This window comes from Corvus cornix, chromosome 21 (genome assembly GCF_000738735.6).
Source record: "Corvus cornix cornix isolate S_Up_H32 chromosome 21, ASM73873v5, whole genome shotgun sequence".
NCBI classification, from domain to species: Eukaryota; Metazoa; Chordata; class Aves; order Passeriformes; family Corvidae; genus Corvus; species Corvus cornix.
Genome location: NC_046350.1, coordinates 918,840 through 941,526, shown reverse-complemented (window position 1 = coordinate 941,526; position 22,687 = coordinate 918,840). Strand labels below are relative to the sequence as shown.

Sequence of the window (22,687 nt, the reverse complement as noted above, 5' to 3'; positions counted from 1 at the left end):
TTAACAGTCTAGCGGTGGAGGGTCGTCTCCCTAAAAATTAGTTCTTATCATGACTGGGCTCCTTAATGGAAGAGAGGCTGTAGCCAAACCGAAGTTACTGAGCCTGGAGGTCTGGGAGGCGGTGATGGATGAGCAATTGGATTGCTGGTGGTGGTCCCTTCTGGCCTTAGGCTTTGAATAAAAGCCTGAAGTGTGCTCTGAGTAGGGTGCAATTGCCTTGAGGCTGGTCTTGGCCAACACCCCTTGTTATAAATGCCTGTTCTCTTTGGCAGTACTGGATGGTTTGGGTCCCTATAATTAAAGAAATAAAATGTATTTAAACAAATATGTCTGTGCTAATTGCTCAAGACACATTTCCCAGTGCTCTGAGTTGCTGTAATGAAGAAGGGGACGTGCTGGTAGGCTGCTTAGAGCTTCACTGTTTTGAGCTCTCATGAGCAAATATGTCTTCTATATTCCTGCCAAGAATAGAGGGAGCAGACGGTGCTGCTGCTTCCTCCAGCTTGCCGCAGTGCAAGCAATAGGTTTCATGCAGAAGGCTATTCATGGCAAAGTGAGCAGACGTCTCTTCCAGGACATCGATGTTTCCTGCTTATCCTTTTGTAGGAAGAGCCATAGTTGTTATTATTTAACTAGCAGACCCAATTTCAACTCAGATACTGGAAGTCCTTCAGCTTCAGGGAAGGAGTGGGTGGACTAAAACTGCTATTACATCGTGTCTGGCAAAAAAATCGGGTCTGTCTCTTCTCCCACGACCAGCAGCAACTCTGCTGATGGCAGTTTGGTTCCTTGTGATTTAAAATGGCGTGGGAGGAGAGCAGAGCCTGTGTGTTGGATCGAGTGGAAGTGCAGGTGGCCGGCCCTGTGCATGGGTGAGGGGGTGGATCTTGTACTCGGAAAGACAAGCTGCAGATCAGCCAGCCTTTGGTAGCGATGTGCCTGGAGAAGCTCTGGCTCTGTGGGGGGCAGGAGGGTGGGCTATCAGCCCACTCAGGTTTTTCTGTCTTCCAGAGAAGGACCAACCCTGAACCTGTGCTCTTGTTTCAGAAGTACTGAGGAGCGTAACATCTCTGCTTTGAGGTGATGTGAAGACCATCTGTGATCTTCTGGTGATTGAAAAACAAGTTTCATAGCACTTCATCTTTAAAGCCCAAGGGAGCTCTTGGCTGAGCAGGAGAGCTCTCCTGCATGGCTGGGATCCACCAACCATGTTGTTCAGCCTTCTGTAGCTCTGGGATGAGGTGATGTTTCTTCAATTCTTCTGTCTTCCCACGGTCACCACAGGCAGTGTCACGCAGAAGGACAGCTGGGGTCCTGCCTACCTGTGGACATGAAGTCCTGCGTCCCACAAAAGCTGAGCTCCAGAGGGGTTGGTGCCTTGAAGAAGTGAGATGTCAGCTCAGCCTGTGCCCAGCATCTGCTCGTGTTGTGATTTGGTACAAGTTGGGAGTTGCTCTGAGCCTGATTTCATGTGAGGCAGAGCTTCGAGATTGGTGTGTGTGCATTGGTTTGTTAAAGCTCGTACCCTGGTGATAGGCTGTATTACTCCTGTTCTCTACAAGAGAGCAGGAAGCTGAGTGCAAAGATTTTAATCATTGAAGGTCATGTAACTCATGTCAGTCCAGTTGCTCTTTCTCTAATGCTTATACTGCTTTGTGGCCTACGCCAGTGTTAGGCATCCTAGTGTGTAGGCAGTAACATCTTTATCTTGTCTAGCTTAGATAAAAACTCCTGGTGTCCCACTGATAAAAATTCTGTTAGCAAATGTCCTATCTGTTCTCCCTCCTGCAATGGGGTGGGGGGGGGGGGGGGGCGGGAGTTAAAGGGAGGCTCTGGTAGATGGGATAAGGGTTATGGACTTCTGCCAAGAATTACATTTTAGGGGAAATAAATTCATAAGTTCATCAATTGATTCATAAATTCATATAAGTTCATCAATTGATGAACTGAGACCATGGTGTGCTGAGAAGGGGGTGCTGAAGGCCCTGGGTTGCAAGCAGACCTCTGTCTGTAATGTTCACATGGCCCTGCTCATCTTACCAGTGATGTAGGGGAGAAAATGAACTGGTCCCAAATTACTTAGTGCTTTGCAGGCCCAAACGAACACCTCAGATTCTCCTCTCTGTTTGGTAGATGATCTGAACAGGTCTTCCTGCCCTGCATCCCCACCTGCCTTTCAGAAACCAGCTGCTGAATTCAGCATCAGCTCCAGCCCCTGGCTGCAGGCACAGCCTGGCACTGCAGTGCCTGATCTGATGGGCACTCATACCTCTGTGAGATGTATGGCACATCAAGGAGGCTCTACTCCTTTTTTATAGCTCCTGGGACTCGGGACTCAGTACTCAGTCCAAATCTGCTCATTTAGGTTTGAACACTATCTAGACTCTTCACCTCTCACAGTAAGTTGCTGAATTTGGGGAGTTCAGAATGAGGATCTTGCTGTAACCAAAGAACTGAAGCATAGTAAACTACTAAAATGTGTAAACTGAAAAGTCATTTTTCTTACTGTTTCTTTCTGTCTTGTAGAGAAAAATGCTCCAGGATCCATCCTTTTCATTATCTGGGGTTTGTGAAAGCAGTGTGGAGACCAAGGCAAGAAGAGGCCAGTAGATGCCATGGAGCTTCCCAGTACAGCTGGAAGCTGCTGCCCCAGTTGTACGCTCTCTGCAACTGCACCATCTTCATTGGGAACATGCATTTTAGAGCACATGAGGTGGTTTTGGCTGCTGCCAGCCTGCTGTTTAAATCCCTGTTGGACAGCACAGACACCATCTCCATCGATGCTTCTGTGGTGACTCCTGAGGCGTTTGCACTCTTACTTCAGATGATGTACAATGGCAGACTCCCACTGGGGAAACACAGTTTCACCGAAGTTATCTCCATGGCAGATAGTCTGCAGATGTTTGATGTGGCTGTAAGTCGCAAAAACCTCCTCAGAGATCTCATGAGCTGTTCTGCTCAGGACCAGGTAGTGAGAGGAGTCTCCAGCCAGGAAGCAGATTCATCTGGAAACCAGGCTGAAGCTAATTACTTGCCCCAGTCTGGAAGACCCGATCAAGAAAAAACATTTGTCATCCTCACTCAGAGAGTTTCTCCTTTACCTGGCCCTGTAGAAGCAGAAATGGAAGCAGGTGTTTCTCCTTCTGGCCAGGAACTTACTGTGAATCATACCTAGGCTCACCAGGACACAATGTTGAGTGACTCCAGGTCCCTCCAGGAGGATTCAGGCTCTGGCCCTGATCAGCCTGCCCACGCTGAGTGGAGTAGCTGTGTGGAAGAGGAGCTTGCTGAGTCTCCAGAGGGGAAAGGGCGATCGAGGGATTTAGGTGAGACTTCACAGGTCTGGGCACGGCATTGCCTCTTATTTGCAAGATGTTGACTCACATTTGCCTGTTCTGAGGTATTTTTACTCTGTGTTCGATCTTCTTAGTTTGCGCTGGGTTGGGAGCAACTGCAACGTATCCCCGTTCTGCAGGGATTTTCTTCCTTTGGCTTTTGTAGTTGCCTCATGCTCATTGCTCTGCCAGAGCTGCAGCGAGCAAAACTTTTCTTGCTCAGGCATGTGATTGCATCTGCCATGCAGTGGGATCTGTGTTAGTGCATGACATGGGGCTGATCAGACAATCTGTCTAACAGCAAGTGAACAGAGTTGCTTGCTAATGCAACCTTATCCTTTAAACTCCTGTTCAGCATGGGGGGAAAACAGAGGCTGTACTGGGTTTAAAATAAATGTTCCATTTATAACTGGTGTTAAATAAACCGTTGGTTTTCCCTCCAGGCTGTGTGATGTCTTCAGAAGGGATTTATAAGTCACAGTTTTCCTATTATAGCCAATGTGCTGGTTACAAACTGATGCCTTTCAATCGCATCACGCTTTCTGCGAATCTCTTCAATTAGCAAATAACTCATCTTGTTTCTCTTGCACAGCAGCAGAGAGCAAAAGCTGTAAACTGGATTCCTTTGTTGGATATGAAAGTGTTTTTTCTGAGGCTCTTTCTGATGCCCAGGCTGTGCTGAAAAGACTAGAAGAATGCAGAGAAATTGATGCCTCTCAAAAGGAGGTAGGTGTGCTTACTTCCATAAATGATGCAAGTTTTTTCTTCACCCTGCTAAGGGCTGTAATAGTTTGTGCCTTGTTTAGGAAATTGTTTCATGGGAAACTGGTGCCTGGTTGTTTGAAGGGCAACATGTGCTCACCTGCATAACACCCTGGAGAGAAGCATCTGTAAGTGCAAGTTGCTTGGGGTAAAGAAGTATGTCCTGCCCTGAAGACATCCTTGTGTTGTAGGAAGAGCTCCAGCACAGATTTCTCTCCTCCTGTTTATGCCATTTGCTTTAGGAACTATATCGACTTGTAAATGACTGACATATGAGATCCCAAAATAGATTTCCTGAGCCCTCGGCACTGTCTTCCTGTGAAGCATCTGCTGCTCTCTGTGTATGGCAGAGCTGCTGAGGGAGGAGTGGGACAGGGGGTGGCAGGGGGAGCTGGGTGCTGCCCCATGGTGCTTCTCCTGGCAGTGTGCTGCTTTAAGAACAGTCAGAGCTGGTGAACGATGCTCTATTCCTGTTGGAGGGGGTAACTGAGTCTGCTGCTGAGCATATGCTGAAGGGTTCTCTGGGCTCTGAGCAGTGGTAGCCAGATGCCACCCATTGTCCCAGATCAAAGTCAAGACAGAAAACAGAATGTGACGTTTGTACTAGTGTGACAGTGGAGCAGGAGGACACAGAACTTGGGAATGATTGTGGCGAGTCCAGGTGGGCACTCGTGCTGGCTGCACACTGCTGTGCAGTGGCAGGGTCTGCAGAAAAGCTGTGGCCAGCTGTGGAGCAAGGATGGGACTGTGCTTGCTGTCCTCTGCCTGGCCATTTCTGGTAGAGCATTTTTCATATGCATGAACTGCCCTGCGCGCCTTTCTGAAGGGGAAAAAGTATTACTGTTTCACTGCTGGCTCTTACATGGCTCCCTGGTTATTCAGCCTTTGGAAGCTGTTCCACAGGCTGGGGGCTGCCATGCTCTCTAGGTTCCCATGTAGTTACTGGCTGGAAGCTGTCTAGATCAGAGTCCCTCCAGTAGCAGTGTGATCACAGGACATGGTACATTTTGGCCATGGTGGCATTCTGCTTATAAAAGCCCAAGACCACATCTCTATTAGATAAAAACCCAAACCTGTGACAGCAGGGGAAGAGAATTCCCTTGAGTTGGGGAGTGCAGGATTGTTTTCTGCTGAGCCCTTAAATGTTCATGGAGGGAAGCGTGTGTTCCCTTAGCTGCTGTTTCTGCTGATGTTGTGGAATATAGTATCTGGGGAGCTTTAGGAGAGAGGTGTGGGTCCTAATTCATGTTTGCAGTAGCAAGCACAAGCCCATCTGGGCAGACAAGCACCTCTGAGTGCCCTGCTCAGAGAAGGATTAGATTTTTGTATGTTTGTTTTTTACCATGACCAGATAAATATGTCAGGTTTAGGGTTTTACCTGTTGTCCACGTTTACAAATGTGGATGGGTGCTGCCAGAAGGGATTTGGCAGCTCCACGCTCCCATGCCAGCAGGCCCTGTCCCTGCTCCTGCCTCCCCTTAGTGCTGGTGGCAGGGCAGAGCTGTGCTGGCAGAGTGCCCAGGCAGGTGAGGCGCAGCTTCTGCACTGCACAACAGCCCCGTTTGCTATTGCTTTGCAGTCACTGCTGTTTCGTGTTCCTTCAGGGAAGGTTTACAGATCCATTCCTGGCCCTTTGTGCTCCCAAATGAGCTGTTAGAGGAGGAGCCAAGCAAGAGGTTGTGGAGCTCAGAGCCAGTTTGGGTGTCTGACCGCAAGGCAGTAGCAGGACAATTTTTCTGCAGCTATAAATAAATGCTGAATAAATGTGAAATGGATTTTCTTTAAGCCTTCCTGAAAAATCACTTTTCAACTGTGACAAGCATGAAAAGTGTCAACCCCAGGGCAGTGGGGAGAACAGGCTGCAGCCTGTTATAAGCAAGAGCTCAGTGAGATCTATCCCTCTCTGAACTCTCCTCTGGGACCAGCAGGACCTGTGGACCATAGCACTGAGTCTGTTTCCAGCACACAGAGCAGCTTTTCCCCACAAGAGCCTGGTGTTTCCTTTGGGGGAAAAACACAGCGGTGTATTTTAAAGTCATGCTTGAAGTGCAAGTTCAGCTCCAAAGAGCCGAACTCGGATGTGTAGTTCAGGCTGAGGTTGTGCCAGCGGTAGATGTCAATGGGTTTTTTTCTCTCATTTTTTTTCCCCTCCCCTTCTTTGTATTCTTTTGCTAGTCATTTGCTTGAAGTTTCGGGTGCCTCAGGGCAAGTAAAAGTGTGTCTGGAAGCCGGTGAGACACTTCCTTTGCAGAAAGCATTCTTGCTGGTTGTGCTTGCCCTGCTGCACGGGAGATCTCCCATTTGTTGGGAGTATTGTCTCGAGAGCCTTTTGAAAGTAGCTGATCTCTCTAGGCAAACACCGGTTGTTTTGAGCAGTAAAGCCTGGGCAGCTTAGGAGTTCAGGGGGGTTTTGCCAGCCTGCCTGTTGGCACCAAGGCTGTCCTGGTGTTCAGGCTCCGCTGGATTCAGTGGAATTTGGCCTTGGATAGGTCTCTATTTCTTTTCCTTTGCTGGTGAACTCATCTCTGGATGGTGTCTTGTTCTCTGCAGCACTCCAGTCTGCTCCCCTCTGCTGTTCCTGCCTATTTTCTCCTACCTCCAGTGGAGACTTGTCTGGTTGTGGGGTTTTTCCCCAACAAGGTTTGTGGTGCAGGGCTGGCTTTTGTGAGAACTATTGCTTCTCTCCGAGTTTGATGTTCTGTTCTGCTCCCCAGACTGAAAAATGCAGATGAATTGCTTTTCAGTTTAGGGAGATGTGACTTCTGGGGTTGTTTCTGTTTTATAGTTTCTCTGTTTATTTCATATAAACTATTCCTATCTAATTTCGTTCTGGCTTGGATGAAAACTGCTTGGAAAAGAGAACAAGACTGAAATTGCAGTTATTTAGGGAAGCGTAGAAGAGCTTTGCTGGTGTCAAGTCTTATCTTCCTGTGCTCTCTTAGAGAAACTCAATTCAAATTATTGCACAGCTCATTTGTTCCCTCTACTACTGGGTTCAGATGAAGTGGGGGAGCGTTGATTCCCCACACAGAATAAATGTCACTGTGTTTGTGGATCATTTCCATTGCCTGTGGGCCTGTCCAGTCATTGTTGCCCTTCATTTGCAGCTGCAGGGATTTCTGGATGAGGCAGAAGAAAGAAGTTTCCTGTTATCTTCTGCATCCTGATTAGGAGAAAGAGCTTGTGAGGGCCTGGGGTTTTTTTTCATGGTGACAGAGCTAGAGAACTTTTTTTCCTCTGTTCTGGTGTATTTTTGTAGAAGTTTGGGCTGAGCTTTTGTTCTTGTTGTGTGGAGCAAGCAGGGGGTCAGTGTTTTCCACGCAGCCTTCCTGGGGTCTCCCTCATGAGTCACGTACAGATGCAGGCTTGAAAAAAAAAATCACTTTAGCTTTCTGAAGGCAAAATGAGAACGTAGTTTTTCTCTGATTATTGTATGCACAATACAATAGTTGATGGATAGTTGATTGACTTCGTGGTGGGATCACAGCAGGGGAGCTTCTCTGAGGGTTAGGTGTGTGGAGCCAGTCCTGGGGCTGTCCATGCCACTCACCCTGTGAGCAGCAGCAGCCTATGGAAGAACGCTGCTCAGCTTCCAATGGTCGCATAACCGCAGAACCATGGAACAGCCAGCAGTGAAACAGTCCCTAACCATGCAGGTTTCCAATCACTTTTTAATGTTTTCTTCACCTTCTCTACATCAAAACCCAAAGCAGTGTGCATTTACAGAGGACTGATGATTGTGGCTGTGGAAATTTCCCCGCAGTGCCCGGCCTTCTGCGGTGTACCTGAGTGTCCGTTGGGTCTGAAGGGAGTAAGCTTCTTCTGCCACCCTGAGCAGGTGCTTCCCAATCTGTCTCTTCCAGATCCCTACCCACCACCCTCTGGATGCTTGCATTCACTCTAAAGCTGATGCTTGAAGGAGATCACTCAGAAATAGTCAGTAAATTGGCTTTTGCTGGGATGTGCTCTCACGGTGGGAGCAGGACCATGGATAAGGCATGAAAAGCCGTAACCACACTCATCCACCTGCAGGGAAGAGTTAATGCCAGCTGGGCTAATGACTGCCCTGTGTGCTCTCCCTCTCTCCTCACATCCCTCTTTAGTCTCAGTTATGGGCCACTGCACATTGCTTGGGGGGGATGTACATTACTTGTGCATGTGGTTGAGTTCCTCTCTGGAAAAATATGGAAGATGTGGAGATAGATATGGAGACAGGAGACCTACCTCCTGGATCCTTACCTGCAGAGGTTCTTGATCAGAGCTTGCCTTGGAGCTGCTGTGGACAATGGGAAGGTTTGAGATGAACTGCGAAGGCTGTTCCACGGTGTGTGACGTGTTCCATGGTGCTGAGGTGGGAGCGTTGTGGCCACCAGAACTGATATCCTCAACTGGGACCAAACTTCTCGGGTGCCATGGAATCTGTTTGGTGGCACAGCTCTGACCAAGCTTAAGCCAGGTCTTGGTGACTCAGTTTCCCTGCATAGAGAGGCAGTCTCTTCCTCCCACGTGGAAGCTGGATGTGTGCTAATTTGTGCCAACTTGGCCATGAAGGGTTTTGCAGTGTCCCAGGCAGTGAAAGCCTGGTGGATCTGGCTGTAGTGTGAGGGCACATTATGACAGAGTGGAAGCTGGGATTCCAGCTGGTATCAGTATTTCTCCATTTTTTCCAGGGTCTTTGGGAATTGTTAGTGCTTCGAAGTAAGTCTGAAATGTACTGTGTGCTCTTTCACAACAATGCTGAAAGGCTGTTGTTCCCATTGAGCAATGCATCTAAGGAAATGTCTTTTGGAAAGAGCCAATAAATTGCAGAGCATTTCAGTTACTGAAGGCTCATTTTCCATTAACCAAATCCATGCACTGAGGAAGGGATGTTACCTGGGGTTCTGGGTAGCAATGCTGTGCTGATTTTAATGAAAACCCCTCAAAATTAAAAAATATATTGCAACAATGCAAGTTCCTTGTCATCCATATTAGTGCAAACATGGATTTGGCAGGATCTGAGCAGCTTTAGGGTGGTGAGAGTGGAGATATTTTGTGTTTTACATGCTCATTTTGATCTGGAAGGGGCCAGGCATGCAAACCTTGAGAACAAACATGATCTGGTTATCAAGTATCATTACAAATTAATGTTTGCATTAAAAAAATACCTTTAAGTTTGTTCTTCAGCACATCTGCATTTTTCTTTACACCAGAGCCCTTCATGTCCACACTCTCTGTTTGGCAGGCACGCTGCTGTGAGTGGGAAGAGCTGGGACTGCTGCAGTTTCCCCTCTGTGGAGTCGTTGCAATAGGTCATTGCAGTGCCCTGCTGCCCTAATGTGTGAGCATTTACACCTGCTAGGAAACGCCAGTCCACCGGTGCAGCCCCAAGCAGTTGCATTCAGTCTTTTTATCATCGGAATAAAAATGACAATGACAGCACAAAATGGCCATTCTCCCTGGAGCAGAGCTGAACTTCCCACTTCAAAGGTACCTTTATCGCATCCCTGGAGTCTCCAATAAAGGCTGCCTGCTCCGAAAGGCTGGCATCTCTCCTGGAGAGCTGGGGAGCATGTGTCTTCAGGGGCAATATTTACAGCATTAAAGGACGCTGGGGAAATGGGAGCAGGAGTTCCAGCTTATTTCTTTGCCTTTTATTTCCATAACTGTACAGGCATATTTGCCTCTGGTTGCTGTTTCAGGTCATTGAAGTAGATTTTGGGTTTGATTGCCAGGTGTGCTGAGAGCCCTTGGCACCCAGAGTTTGCATGCCTCCTCTCCAGAGTTTTCTCTAGGAGACAGAACTCCATTGTGATTGAGAATGGAGATTCCTGAAAGTTCCACTTGAAATGCTCTCTGCTTTCTGTGCAAGTGATCCCTCCTTGTTCTGCAGCGAGAGCCAGTATCGCTTGCTCTAGCTTTGCCTTCCAAAGTAGCAGTGTTTAATTCATGCTTTATCAGGTCTTTTACACTTAGTGGTCTTTGGCTATTTGGACATGAAGAAATGTTTGGTGCTGGAACCAGCTCCAGTTTGTGGGATTTGCTGTATGGATAAGGGCTGGCAGCAGGACTTGCTGCCCTTCTTCCCAGGGTGGGCAGCCACAGGCCAGAGCTTGGGTTCAGTGGTGTGTGTCTGTGTGGTTACTTTTTTGTTCTGTTTAATTTTTTGTCCCCTGACCGAAATCCCAGGATTCTGCTTGTTGTGTCTGTCTGTATAGGGCAGTCGACTCTGTTCTCTAAACCTACTTCCTGCATTTCTGTTCTGCTGTACGCTCTGGCTGCCTGTCTGGCCAAAGCAGAGAAACAGTCAGTGTTCAAGGAGCTGCTGGGCAAAGTGAAGGATGCTAGGTCCCAGGATGCTCACGCCCAGGATAGTGACACTCGGGACACTCGGCCCCTGGACACTCAGACCCTTGTGTCTTTTCTGAAGCTGTTTCAAGACACGAATCCTGAGCTGAGAGTGGCTTTGCTGGAGAGGGAACACAGCAGCAGAGAAGCCCCACAGTAAGCAGGTAGGAAATTGGGTGCAACCTCTGGCAAAGTGAGTGGGCAACCTTACAGAGAAACGCTGTATCCAGATGTGGGAGGTTTATCACTTGCTGGCCAAATCCTGGAGCATTTCTGCCCGTAGCAGGAGGTGTAGCTGTACAGGGCTCTCCCCACTGCTGCCTGGAGGCCTGGATCCATGGCTGGCAGCCAGCGTGCGTCAAAGCAGAGCTGAGCCTTGGGATTGAAAACTTCTTTTTTACTTGAGTCTGACACAAAACAGTGGCCTTGCAAACCTGGTGTTAACCTCCAGCTTGCTTTATGGCTTTATGCTCTGTTAGATAAATGAGACATTTTCCTTTCATAGAGTTTAAAGAGAATAGTAAAGTGATTTTCCTCTGCTGCTTGTGCTTGGGATGAGCTTTGCTATTCACTTAGATCTTTCAGAGAGTCTCCCTCGCTTCAGGAACCTGTCAGTTTCTTCAGACTGGCTTATTTCTTCTCTTGTGTTTCTGAATCTTTTTTCCCCCCAGAGAGCACAGCCAGGGAAGAGACGTTGACCGCTCTCTTGCTGTGCTGCAGGGGGGAGCTGATCCAGAGTGTGACACAGCTGAGCCCCATCATAGAGTTTCTGGAGGCAGTAGAAGAGGCATTCCTGACCGCCTCAGAGAAGCAGGTAAAATAATCTGAAATAGGCAAACGGTGTGGGTGAGGTGGGGTGTGTGTGTCTGCAAGGCAGCATTGTACACATGGTTTACCACGTGATCGGCAAGCCTCACCTGGCACTTCCACCTGCCTTCTGCACAGCATTGACTGCATATGTGTGTGTGGTCTCAGGTCCTTCTGTTCTGGACTGTGGGAATAATGAAAACTGAGCAGTGAAGGCAACCTTGAAACCAGGATCAGTGTCAAGAATACCCCTGCGAGGGGAGCCTGGGCCAGAGGAGGTGCCTGGTACTCCTCATACCCCCAAAAAACCCTTTTTGGGAACAAGGACATGGCTCTATATGGGAATTTAAACAGAACCACTAATACCTCTCTGCTACCTGCTCGTCAGTTCCTGGTCATCAGCTAACGCGACCAGGGGCTTGTAACCACAAGCCCCGGCGTGCCCTCGGGCAGAGGGGACGCAGCGTTAGCCTCCACAGCGTCCTCGCTGGATGGCTCAGTGGAATCAGCGTGAGATGGATGTGTGCACTGGCTCCTCCTCAGAGGAAGCACGTCGGGCAGCCGATGATCAGGCCTGCGTTAGTCCGGAAGCAAAGAAGGCGGGAGGGGCCTCTGGTGTGAGTTCCAACAGGTTTATTTGGAGAAGGGACCAGGAACCAGAGAAAAGTCCCGAGAAGAAGCGGGCTCACCCCTTTATGGGGGGGTGGAGCAAGGCAGGGAAAGGGAAAACAACCAATGGAGTACAAGCAGAGGGGAGGATACAATTTTTCAGAACAAATGGGGAAAACGGAGGCGGGAGTCATAACAGGGAACCAATTAATAACTAAAAAAGGAAGAACTTTCTGGAACAGGGGGAGGTAATTTAGGATTGGGAGCCACCCACGGGGAGGTAACCTAGATCTCTTCTGGTCCGCCTTCTGATCCACTGTCCTGGGTGGGGAAATCCACCCAGTGGGCGGCCCTGGTTTGACTGACATTTGATGGTTTCAGCCCGAGAGCAGGCTGAGCCACCCCAACAATCAGCTTCCATCTGTCTCCCAACTTTGTCTTTTTTGCAACTCTTACCACACAGTTGCTTGCAAGATTAGCATATCCACTAAATGATTTGGTTTTGTTTTTTATGTGTTGAAGGCAGCAGTTGTTGGGAGGACTGTTGCTTTCCTTTCCTGTAAGCAACTGCACTCTGTATGCTGATTTGCAGAAGCCATAAAGGACAAAATACTGTTTATAACTTGCTTTCCTTTGTCTTTTAGGGGAGCTGGCTGTACCCTCTGCAACTGGAACTTACAGGGTGCCCTCACATGCTGTGATCAGAACACAGCTTGAGACCTCCTGTCCTAGTTTGTCACATCACTGAGCTCCCCTGACACAGGATTATAATGAGTGGAAAGTTGTGCTCAGTGGCATGAATGATCTTTGCTTTCTGTCTGAGTAAGCCTGACCAGAGCCACAACAGGTGGGCTGAGAACATCTGCCCAACTCATAAGCCCCTCAGTTAAGGTCTCGTGATCCCTCATCACGGCCAGCATGGAGCATCCCTGAGCACAGGCACAGATTGGAACAGGAGACCCAAAAAGGTATTGCCTAAGAGGCGTCTGCCCTGTCCTTGTGGGCTGGGGTATGAGTGGTGTCACTGGCGTGTGACTCGTGACTGATGAATTTTTGCCTCCAAAAGCACATAGCTGAGCCTGGAATGCAGATGTGATAGGAGAGAGCAGGGTATGAGTACAGCAAAGGACTTGGCATCTGCTGGGGGCATTGTGGCTGTCAGCAGATACCTGTGTGGGGGGCCTGGAGCTGCAGCTTCATCGGCAGTGGGGAGATTAGGATTTTCATATATGTCTGTTTGTGTTGCAGTGCCTTCTTTTAAAGGCTTCACCTTTTCCCTGCTCTCTTCTCTTTGTCTTTATGGAAATAGGTGGTTAAAATTCAGCAAGTTTTTATCTCCATTCACAACGAAAAAACAAAACACAACCCCTCAATAATAAACCAAAACCCTTCTGCCATCATAATTCTGCTCCTTGGGCACAGGATACAGCCTGTAATTGCATCATCATGTACTGCAGAGCTCCTGCCTGGTTCGGTGGAGGAACAGTGTTTTGTTTCATCCTCACTAGTCACTGTGTGCTCTGTTTGCTACAGAGCCTCTAAACCCTGCTCCGAATACCAAATCCTGCTCCTCTCTATGGGATCCCTTTGTGCTCTTGTTTCAGCCCACAGTTTCTATCAAATGACAGATCTATTTAGGGAGCACTCTTGTGAGGCTGGGGGCAGAGCTCTGTCCTGCTGTGGCGCAAGAAAATGAGAGAAATTGCCAAGTGTAGACTGACCTTGGGGGGGGGAGGGGGGTATTTGTTTAATTCCACCCCCTCTCCGCCAGGCAAGTGGGAAAGTGTTAATGATTCCAAAAGTTAAACTGATTAAAACGGTGAGCCCATGGCACGTGTGCAGGTAGGATCCCTGGTGTCTCAGGTGTAGGACTGGGAAAACTAACATGGAATTAGCAGCCACTTCTGAAGGTTTTGTCTTCCCTGGTTCATCCAGTGTTGCACTGGAGCTCTGGGCTGGCAGGGATGGGATCTAGTTCTCCAAGGTTCATAATGATGAAGCTTTCGTTTTTCTTCTCACAGTCACTGCCTCATTAGCTACACACTTATTCAGCAAGACAAGTGTGAGTTTCTCATGGAACAGCCTTTTTTCTTGGCAGCTGGGTTCTTTCTGTGCCTGGTCCGAGCTGTGCATGGAGCAAGTTTGGTTTTCTTTGCTGGAAAACCAGTACATGATGTTTTGTGAAACATCTTTGTAAATATCTGTTTTTTCTGGGTAACTTTTGAACCTAGTCTTTCTCTTTTTTGAGTGCTTAACTTCTGTGGCTTTTTTGGTGTTTCTGTAATTGGGAAGGTGGGGTGGAGGATTTGGATACAGATTATCACTTAAGAGAAATAAAGTGGGTACAGAGGAAGAGTGGGTAACCTTTCCTGTGTGGTGCCCCACATGGCTTAGGTTGTTGCAGAGTTCAGAGTGACCAGTCCACAGTACAGCCCTGAACCCAGAAAATCAGAGTAGGTAGTAGAAACATCAGCCCTTTCCTTCTGTCCAGGCTCTCTTCTAGAAGGCACCTGGGTATTCTGAGCTTGTGGTTTCTCTCCCCTTTGGCTCCAGTGCCTGCCTACCTTGATGCTCAAGCTGCTTCAGAGCTCAGACAGGTATCAGGGATAGTATGAGCAGGTTGCTGGCCACTGCAGGAATCTTAACTGGGTGCACTGGGGATGGAAAAATCCTGCTGCAAGCAGAACTGGGGGATGTTTTCTAATTGTCTCACCCGGTGCTGTCAAAATAAGTCTTAAAATGTCACCACTGCATCTCCCACTGCCAGGGACATCACTTCTGCCTGGGAGCAGTGGTAGGTTACAGCAGGAGCTTCCCAAAGGATGCTGCTCTTGTAGCTCTTTTTGTGTTCTCTCAGAAGAGGACTTCAGATTAAGGGATCCAGAGGCAGGTCGGTGTGATTTGAATGGGAGAATACATCAGCAGGTTCACCAACAGAGTTTGGGCTATAAAAGGACAGATCTTTAGAAATGAAAGAAACTAATTAAGGAGTTCAGGTGCTCATTAGAACACAGGAGGAGCTGTTGGATTAGTTTCTTTTATGTTAAAGGTAGGAGAACTGTCTGAAGTTTGCATCCTGAATGAGAGAGAAGAACTTATATGAGAGGTTACAGACTTGAGTGAGTGAATAACTTGAGGAAGAGCTTTAGGACGTTCAGGGAATGGCTGAAATGTCTGACTGGCAAACAAACATACTGTAGAGCTATGGCTTGTGGCACATCAGCCTGCTGGGCATCATGGCAGATATTGTCTGACCAAGAAAAAAAATAAGGAGAGGAGATGACCTGCAAATTCATGGCTTAGCCTGGAGCCTGATGCAGAAGAAACACAGAAATAGAAATTTCCTGCAGCTGAAGGGAAATCACAACTCAAATGACATCCCTCAACAGTCAATTAGGACCAATCTGAAAGCCTTCTATGATGGCATGGCAGGACGGGTCAATGAGGGGAGAGCAGTGGATGGGTGTCTACCTCAACTTCATCAAGGCTTTTGATACAGTCTCCCACAACATCCTCATAGGTGCGCTCAGGAAATGTGGGTTAGCTGAATGGACAGTGAGATGGATCAAGAAACTGGCTGAATGGCAGAGGGTTATGAACAGTGATGCAGAATCCAGCTGGGGGCCTGTAGTCAGTGGCATTCCCCAGGAATCAATACTTATTCAACCTATTTATCAATGCCCTGGATGAGGGATAGAACAGGCCCCGAGCGGGTTTGGTGATGATACATAACTGGAGGGAGCGACTGATACACCTCAAGGCTGAGCTGTCATTCAGCAGGACCTTGATAGGCTGGAGAACTGGGTGGAGAGAAACCGAATGAGGTTCAGTAAGGGCAAGTGTAGGGTCCTGCACCTGGGGAGGGATAATCCCCAGTACTCGAACAGCTTGGGGGCTGAATTACTGGAGAGCAGCTCTGCTGAAAAGGCCCTGGGAATCTCAGTGGGTGCCAAGCTGTCCATGAGCTGGCAGTGTGTCCTTGCAGCCAGGAGGGCCAGTGGGATCCTGGGGGGCATCGGGAAGAGTGTGACCAGCAGGTCAAGGGAGGTCATCCTGCCCCTCTACTTGTCCTTGGTGAGGAACACCTGGAGTGCTGTGTCCCGTTCTGCCCAAGAAAAACAAGGGGCTACTGGAGAGGGTCCAGTGGAAGCCACAAAGGTGATGAGTGGCCTGGAGCATCTCTCTTATGAGGAGAGACTGTGGGAGCTGGGCCTGGATAGTCTGGAGAAGACTGAGAATGTATCTCATTAATGCATACAAATATCTCAAAGGGAGGTGCCAAGAGGATGGTGCCAGACTCTCTTCAGTGGTGCCCAGCAACAGAACAAGTAGCAGTGGCCATAAAATAAAACGTAAGAAGCTCCACCTCAATATGAGGAAGAACTTCTTTTCATTGCGGGTGGCAAACAACTGGAACAGGCTGCCCAGGGAGGGTGTGGAGTCTCCCTCTCTGGAGACAATCCAAACCCCCCTGGATGAGTTCCCGTGTCACCTGCTCTGGGTGATCCTGCTGTGGCAGGGCGCTTGAACTAAATCATCTCCAGAGGTTGCTTCCAACCATAACTATTCTGTGATTCTGTGAACAGATGGGAAGAGCTGACAGCAAGGCTTCTTATTTACTGTTCTCCAAACCAAGAGTGGTCCTGACAACTGATGAGCAGGACCAGACATGTAGGAGAGAAAGGCAGTGATCTGAGCTCTGTGGGTGCACAGGAAAGGTATTGGGACAGGCTGGAGAGCACATATAGCTGAAGCTTGTAAGCAAAAAAACAAAAAAAAAGAAAAAAATGCAGTAAAGGGTGTTCAGTAACTTGTTTCTGCTTGACCTGGGTTCTTTATTTGATGAGATAAAAATGGGTTTTTTTCTGCCTTGATCTACATCTAGAGCAAAGCATTTGAATTTCATGTGAGGAAGTTGTTAAACTAGAAGAAACAGTGATACTAAAAAGGATGCATTTTGTTGGGAGACAACTACAGGTTGTGCTGAAGGCAGGACTGACAGTGTGGAGCAAGGTCACCAGTGGGATTCTTGGCGCTTACTTAATATTAACACAGATGTTATGGACACGAAAATATCAAGACATGTTTAGCAAAGCTTGATGATGAGCACTATCAAGATCTTTTGTCCTCATAGAGGAGGATCTGCAAGAGAGAGATGAATGAACTGTATTCAGTTTTGGGCCCCTTGTGACAAAAAAGACCCTGAAGAGCTGAAGTGTGCAGAGAAGGAGCACAGGGAGTGGCTGAGGGAGCTGGGGCAGCTCAGCCTGGAGAAAAGGAGGCTCAGGAGGGACCATCTCACTCTCTATAACTCCCTGAAAGGAGGTCCAAGCCAGGTGGGAGTTGGTTTCTTCTTCCATGTAACAAGTAACAGGACAAGATGAAATAGCCTCAAGTTGTGCCAGGAGAGGTTTATATTGGATATTAGGAAAAATTTCTTCACTGTGAACGTTATCAAACTACTGGCATAGGCTGCCCAAGGCAGTGGTGGAGTCACCATCCATGGGGAGAAATAAAAGATGTGTGGATGTGGCACTTGAGGACATGGGTTAGTGGTGAACATGGTGGTGCTGCTGGTTGATGGGTGATCGTGATGACCTTAGAGGGCTTTTCCAGCCTAAATGAGTCTATGACTCTGTATGAGTTCTATGGCTGGAGAACTGAGTAGTGAGAATTGACTGATGTGGTGGTATAATGTGAAGGGCATGCATTGGATGCAGTCATGAGAACTAAGAATTAAGACTTCATCCAAAATTTCTGTTCCAGTCTGGTTCAAAAAAGGTGAATTCATATTGGAACTTGACATATCTGCAGTGGGAAGTCCAGGGGAGTGTAGAAGTTGTTTTACAAGAGAAGCTGCCTTATTTAGACTGGGGAAATGAAGGCTGAGAGGGAATATGATCATGCTCTTATAATGAAATCAGAGACGAAGGACAGGGTAAACACCTCAGAGCGTTTAAAAGGCTTTTTAAGCTAAAAGATAATGTTGGCACATGAACAAACGGGTATACACTGGCCATGGATAAATTTCAGCTGAAAATTAGAAGAATCAGCAGGGGACTGAGGCTGTGGAAGAGCTTACCAACCAAGGAAAGGGAGCAAAAATGTAACTAGTTTTAGGACAGATCTTAATAATTTTATTGATGGGACTGGGTAGTGCTTATTGTCATCAAGGAACTGGGCTGGTGCTCTGCAGAGGTTCTGCTCAGGAGCACAATGTTAGTGGAAAGGAGGTCAGTCTGTATTTGCCAAGTGCCTCTCACTTGTAGGAGTCTTGTAGGTATTTTACTGGTGTCCTAGAGCTTTTCCAAACTACAGTGGTTGCATCTCATGTAAGAGATGTTTCATGTGGCCTTGTCACAGAAATAATAATTCAGTTAATAGGTGCTTATTTAAATAATAAGAGTCTTTTTTTCTGGCCATCAATTTTTTGATGGCAAACAGAAAAATCGTGGAGACAAGGGAAACAAGACTGTCAGTTTTAAAAGTAGTCACTAAAAATATTAAAAGAAATGTTTTGAACACTCTCTTTAAGTCTATTTTTGTTTTCTTTTGAAAAGCAGCTTTTGCTTGTCAGCCACTTCCAAGAGCTGGACTTGGTGGAAGAACGCACCAGGTTTGTTTTCAAGGTGACACGTCTGTTACACCTCAGCCATGTTTGGGTGTTCCTCACCTTCCAGTTAAACTGTGTAAGCAGTGGGTAGGGATCTAGTGCAGTATTGTGGTACTGTTCCTGTTTTTCTGATCTCTGTTCAGATCCAAGGGTTTGTAGGAAGCTCTCACAGACAGTTTTGTGGCTGTTTCTTTCTTACAGGTAGTTTTGGATTGCTGTGAAGGTGGCTCTCAGAGGGAAGCCATGGACAATCTGGTCAGGAAGGTGAATGAAGAGAAAACCCTGAAAGTGGAAAGCTTGGTCAAACTTCTGGAGGCTGTGAAAGCATCCTTCCCTGGACTCCAGCTTCTGTAGGACAACTTGGTGGCAACAGCAAACATCTCTGATGGTAAAGGTATGAGTAAATTAAACTTCCATTGGTGATTTTACTGTGTGGTACTGACTGCCTTTGAAAGCAAATAGCTAAAAATTCCCCTAGGCTGGAAGTGTCTTGACATTAAATACAGACAGTGTCTACTTGGAATTTCTTGTGATTGAGGGAGATGGGGAGGAAAATTTACTTGGGCTGTGCTTCTTTCCTCTATCCAGGTAGCATTTCTGCTCGTGTTGGTCACTGACCCATGGTCTGCTGTGTGGAGCAGAGTGTGCTGATTGGAGTCCTACTCTTAGTGTCCCCATTACACATCATTCTGTTGGATGGCCAGGCCACTCCTCTTACTTGTTTTGGTGGGATTTTATTGTTTGCTGCCTGCCTGTGGTAGCCCAGGGACTCAGGAAGACGCCTTCTTTTGCCTGGTGGGACAATCTTCCAAGTTTAGGTGGGTTTAGGCACAGCCTGAACAATTCAGATCAAGAGACTCTGAAGGCACATAAAATTTAAAACTAAACTAACATGCAGTGAAATATAAATGAGTGTTTAATAGAAAGCAAAACTGTGCTCATAATGCTGATAATTTCCTCTGTAGCAAACATTCCCAACAGGCACTTGGCTTTGTCATTTGTTAAGCACAATTGCTTTCTTGAAACACCAGACTCCCAGCATGGTTAATTATCTCGTGGTAATACCTGTGCCAAGGAGGAACATTCCTTAATTACATAGAACTGAATTTCCTCAAATTGCAGCTTGAACAAACAGAAGCACATATATTTCTTATGGTGGAAATGAAGAGGGAGGGGATGATTTGAGTCTGCTGGCAGTTTAACTGGTGGTACCTTTGGTGTCCCATGCTGTCCAGCTAACAGGGAGCAGGAGGTCCTGCACTGTGACACAGGGCATGTGCTGGTTCTTGAGGTCACCTTGGCATGGCAGCAGAGTGGAGAGTGCATTCATAACAACTCAAGTTTGTGTCGTAAAATAAGAAACATTCTGATGGGAGAAGAAGGAAAATATTTCATCTGTGGATTTCCCTTGGCTTTGCTGGGGATCACATTCATGTCTCCAAGAAGTCTTTGTTCAGGGAGCTGTTCATAGTAGCTCCGAAACTTCCACTGAATATTCCCCCAGCCTGCCATTGCTTTCTTCCCCATCCTGGAGAGTTTTCTCTTCTTACATGGCACTGTGTATCTTCTGGGACGCAAAGACTTTACCTTTTTTTCCCAAGCTGTGCTTCCTGCTTTTCTCCCAGTGCTGTGAAAATGATGGATTGTTCTGGTTGGTACTGAACCAGAATAATTAAAAGACACAAGCACAAAAATCATGCATGGGTGTCTGGGATGAACTACAGCTTTTGGGTTTGGTTTCTCCCACTGAAGTATAACGGTGCATCTTCTTCAATTTAGTAATTGCAGTGGTGAAAAAATCCTTTTCAGGTTAATACATTTGCCAATTTCCAGTTTTATTTATCAAGTAATCAAGTGACAAGTACAATCCTAGATTACTCTTGAGACACAGTAGATTTTGCCCAAGTCTCTTCATTATCCTGAGTAAACACTGCTCCTCTTCCTGACTTAGTCTATCATGTCCTGATGCTGGGGTGTCTTTAAAGGGTTGCGTTTTACTCTGGACTCATCATTTTTGTGATTCATCAAGGCAAACTCAGCAGATCCAGCTTGGAATTAGATAAGAGAAAGGAATGATGTTAAAGTTGCAGGTTTTTGGTGTAAGAGAGAGAAGAAGGTGCTACAGGTGCTCTGCAATCGCAAGTCTGGTTTGTGTGCCCTTAACATTTTCACCAATGGCAACTCAGCCCACTGAGTTCTTGATTACCTTGGTCCACTTGAGTGTAAAATGTTGGTGTGTTTGATAGTCATACACGGGCATGAGAGGGACATGAGCCAGGGCATTTCAGAGCTCCTTTTTGGTGGACTGGATCAAACACTGACTTACAGGCCTCTTACAATGAAACTCTAGTTAATTAGAGTCAGTAATGGGGTCTTTGTGATTCCAGGGTATCAGAAGAGGCTGATGAACATCTTGAGGTGTTGGAGGTGTTGCCTTCACAGACAAGGCCACTTGTTCATCTGCTGAACACTGAGACTTTCTTCCTCTGGGCTCAGACTGGGAGTGATACTCAGGAGATATTTGGGTGCCAAATTTCTGTTGGCACATGGGGGTAGAAGATATTCTGTATTGTCTCTGCATTGGAGAAGTACTGATTTGTCATGTTCATCTTCTGCTTGAAGGTGAATCCAGGTGTGCTAAGCATAAGGCCCTGAGCATTAGTGACCCAGGGAGAACTGGCTGCCTAGGCTTTTTCTGTTTCCCCTACCTTTGAAGCCCTTTGGGAAGATGCTGCAAGCTGAGCTGTTCCTTTTTCCATTCACTGAATTTGGGCAAATGGAGCCCAAAAGGATTACGGAGCCAAACTGTTGTGACAATACTGAGAGAACTTTGTGGAGCTCCTGACAGACACCCAGGTGCTGCTGGAGGACATCTCTGCTGCATGGAGCCTGGCTCCTGCAGAGAGAGAGATGAGCAGGCTCCTGCACATCTGCAAGCAGATACAGAGTTTTCATCCCCATCTGCAGGGAAATCCTGGAAATCCTAAGGACTTGTTTTACTACCTGCCATGCTGGGTTTGGGGCAGTCAACCCGTAGGACTTGGTTTAATGATTCCTTAGTATTCTTTAGTGGGAATGAGGCAGGGTAATGTATATGAAGCTGATTAGCAACTAAGAGTGGCTGATTTCGGGCTCTGAGGAGAGATGCTTTCACAGCAAGGGAATGGGAATGAGGGAATGGCTGATGTGTTTAGGTACTAAGTGGTCACTGCTTGAGTTGCACTGTGAGCCAGGTCTGCAGCGGGTAGGAGCAAGGGCAGGCTGGGTTTGGGTGAGCCTTGGTCATGCCCTTGTTCCTTCCAAGTCAGAATATTCTGTAGTTTTCTGAGGGATTCTGTGTCCAAGTGTGGTGAGGGAGGCATGTGGATGGGGTCCCTGTTAGTGCCTCCCTGAAGGTCTCTCCAAGGTGATGGAGCAGGTTGTGAGCAGGAGGCAGCGGTTTTGCCTCCCTTGTGTTGGCAGTGCTGGAGTGGCAGTCCTTGTCTGTCTCTGCTGTTTGGCAGCTGCTGATGGCTGTGCAGGAATCTGCATCCCTGAAACTGTCCATGAAGGATATCCAGAAACAACCCAGCACAGAATTTTTCTTCCAAAGAGGTGTCCTCGTTCTCTTTCCCTGAACTTCTCCTGCTGCTGGCAGCAGCTGCTTTCTAACTCCTCACCCCTCCCTGGCCAATGACCTCTTCTCTTCCAGTGGCTCTCAACACCCATGTCCCTGGTGAAACAGTTATAGTTGGAAAAGCACTTTGGCAAACACAGCTGCTTTGCTTGTGGCTCTGTGCATGCAGGTTTTATAATGAGCAAACCTTTGAGAGCTGGCCACCATCCTGTGGTAACAGGCAGCTGGAGGCCCATCAGCCCAAGAGCCCAGGGTTCATCGTAGGTCTCTGTGCAGCCACCATCCTGTCCTCCCCATAGCCTCGGCTTCTGGGTTTCAGTTTTCCTGCTTTAAAACCTAAACTGTGCTTGTACCTCTAAATTGTTGTCAAACACTCACAAAGGTGTGAGGAGTGCTCAGTTTGGTGGTCTGTGCAGCAGACCCTGGCTGTGTGTGCTGGCCCTGTGGGCACAGAGCTGGAGTTCACCTGCAGCCAGGTGCCTCCATCTGAACTCCTCTATCCCCTCTGTACACTGCCTGGAAAAACCAGCATCTCTGGTCCCTGGTGCATCCAGCCAATTTTCATGTGGCTGTCCTCAGATGAGGCAAATTGTGCCTAGGAATGCCTGTTTTCTGCAA

The 22,687-nt window shown here is 47.5% G+C and overlaps 1 protein-coding gene across 1 annotated transcript in view; it reads left to right on the top strand.

The window, feature by feature from the left end:
- ZBTB40 (zinc finger and BTB domain containing 40) overlaps positions 1–22,687 on the top strand; it is a 44,652-nt gene that overhangs the window by 4,647 nt on the left and 17,318 nt on the right. Inside the window, 9 exon segments of the mRNA XM_039564028.1 lie at positions 1,048–1,471; positions 2,527–3,326; positions 3,928–4,061; positions 10,348–10,588; positions 11,096–11,238; positions 18,655–18,847; positions 21,236–21,377; positions 21,524–21,538; positions 21,890–22,047. Coding sequence (XP_039419962.1) covers positions 1,392–1,471; positions 2,527–3,326; positions 3,928–4,061; positions 10,348–10,588; positions 11,096–11,238; positions 18,655–18,847; positions 21,236–21,377; positions 21,524–21,538; positions 21,890–22,047 — 1,906 coding nt within the window. The 5' untranslated portion in view covers positions 1,048–1,391.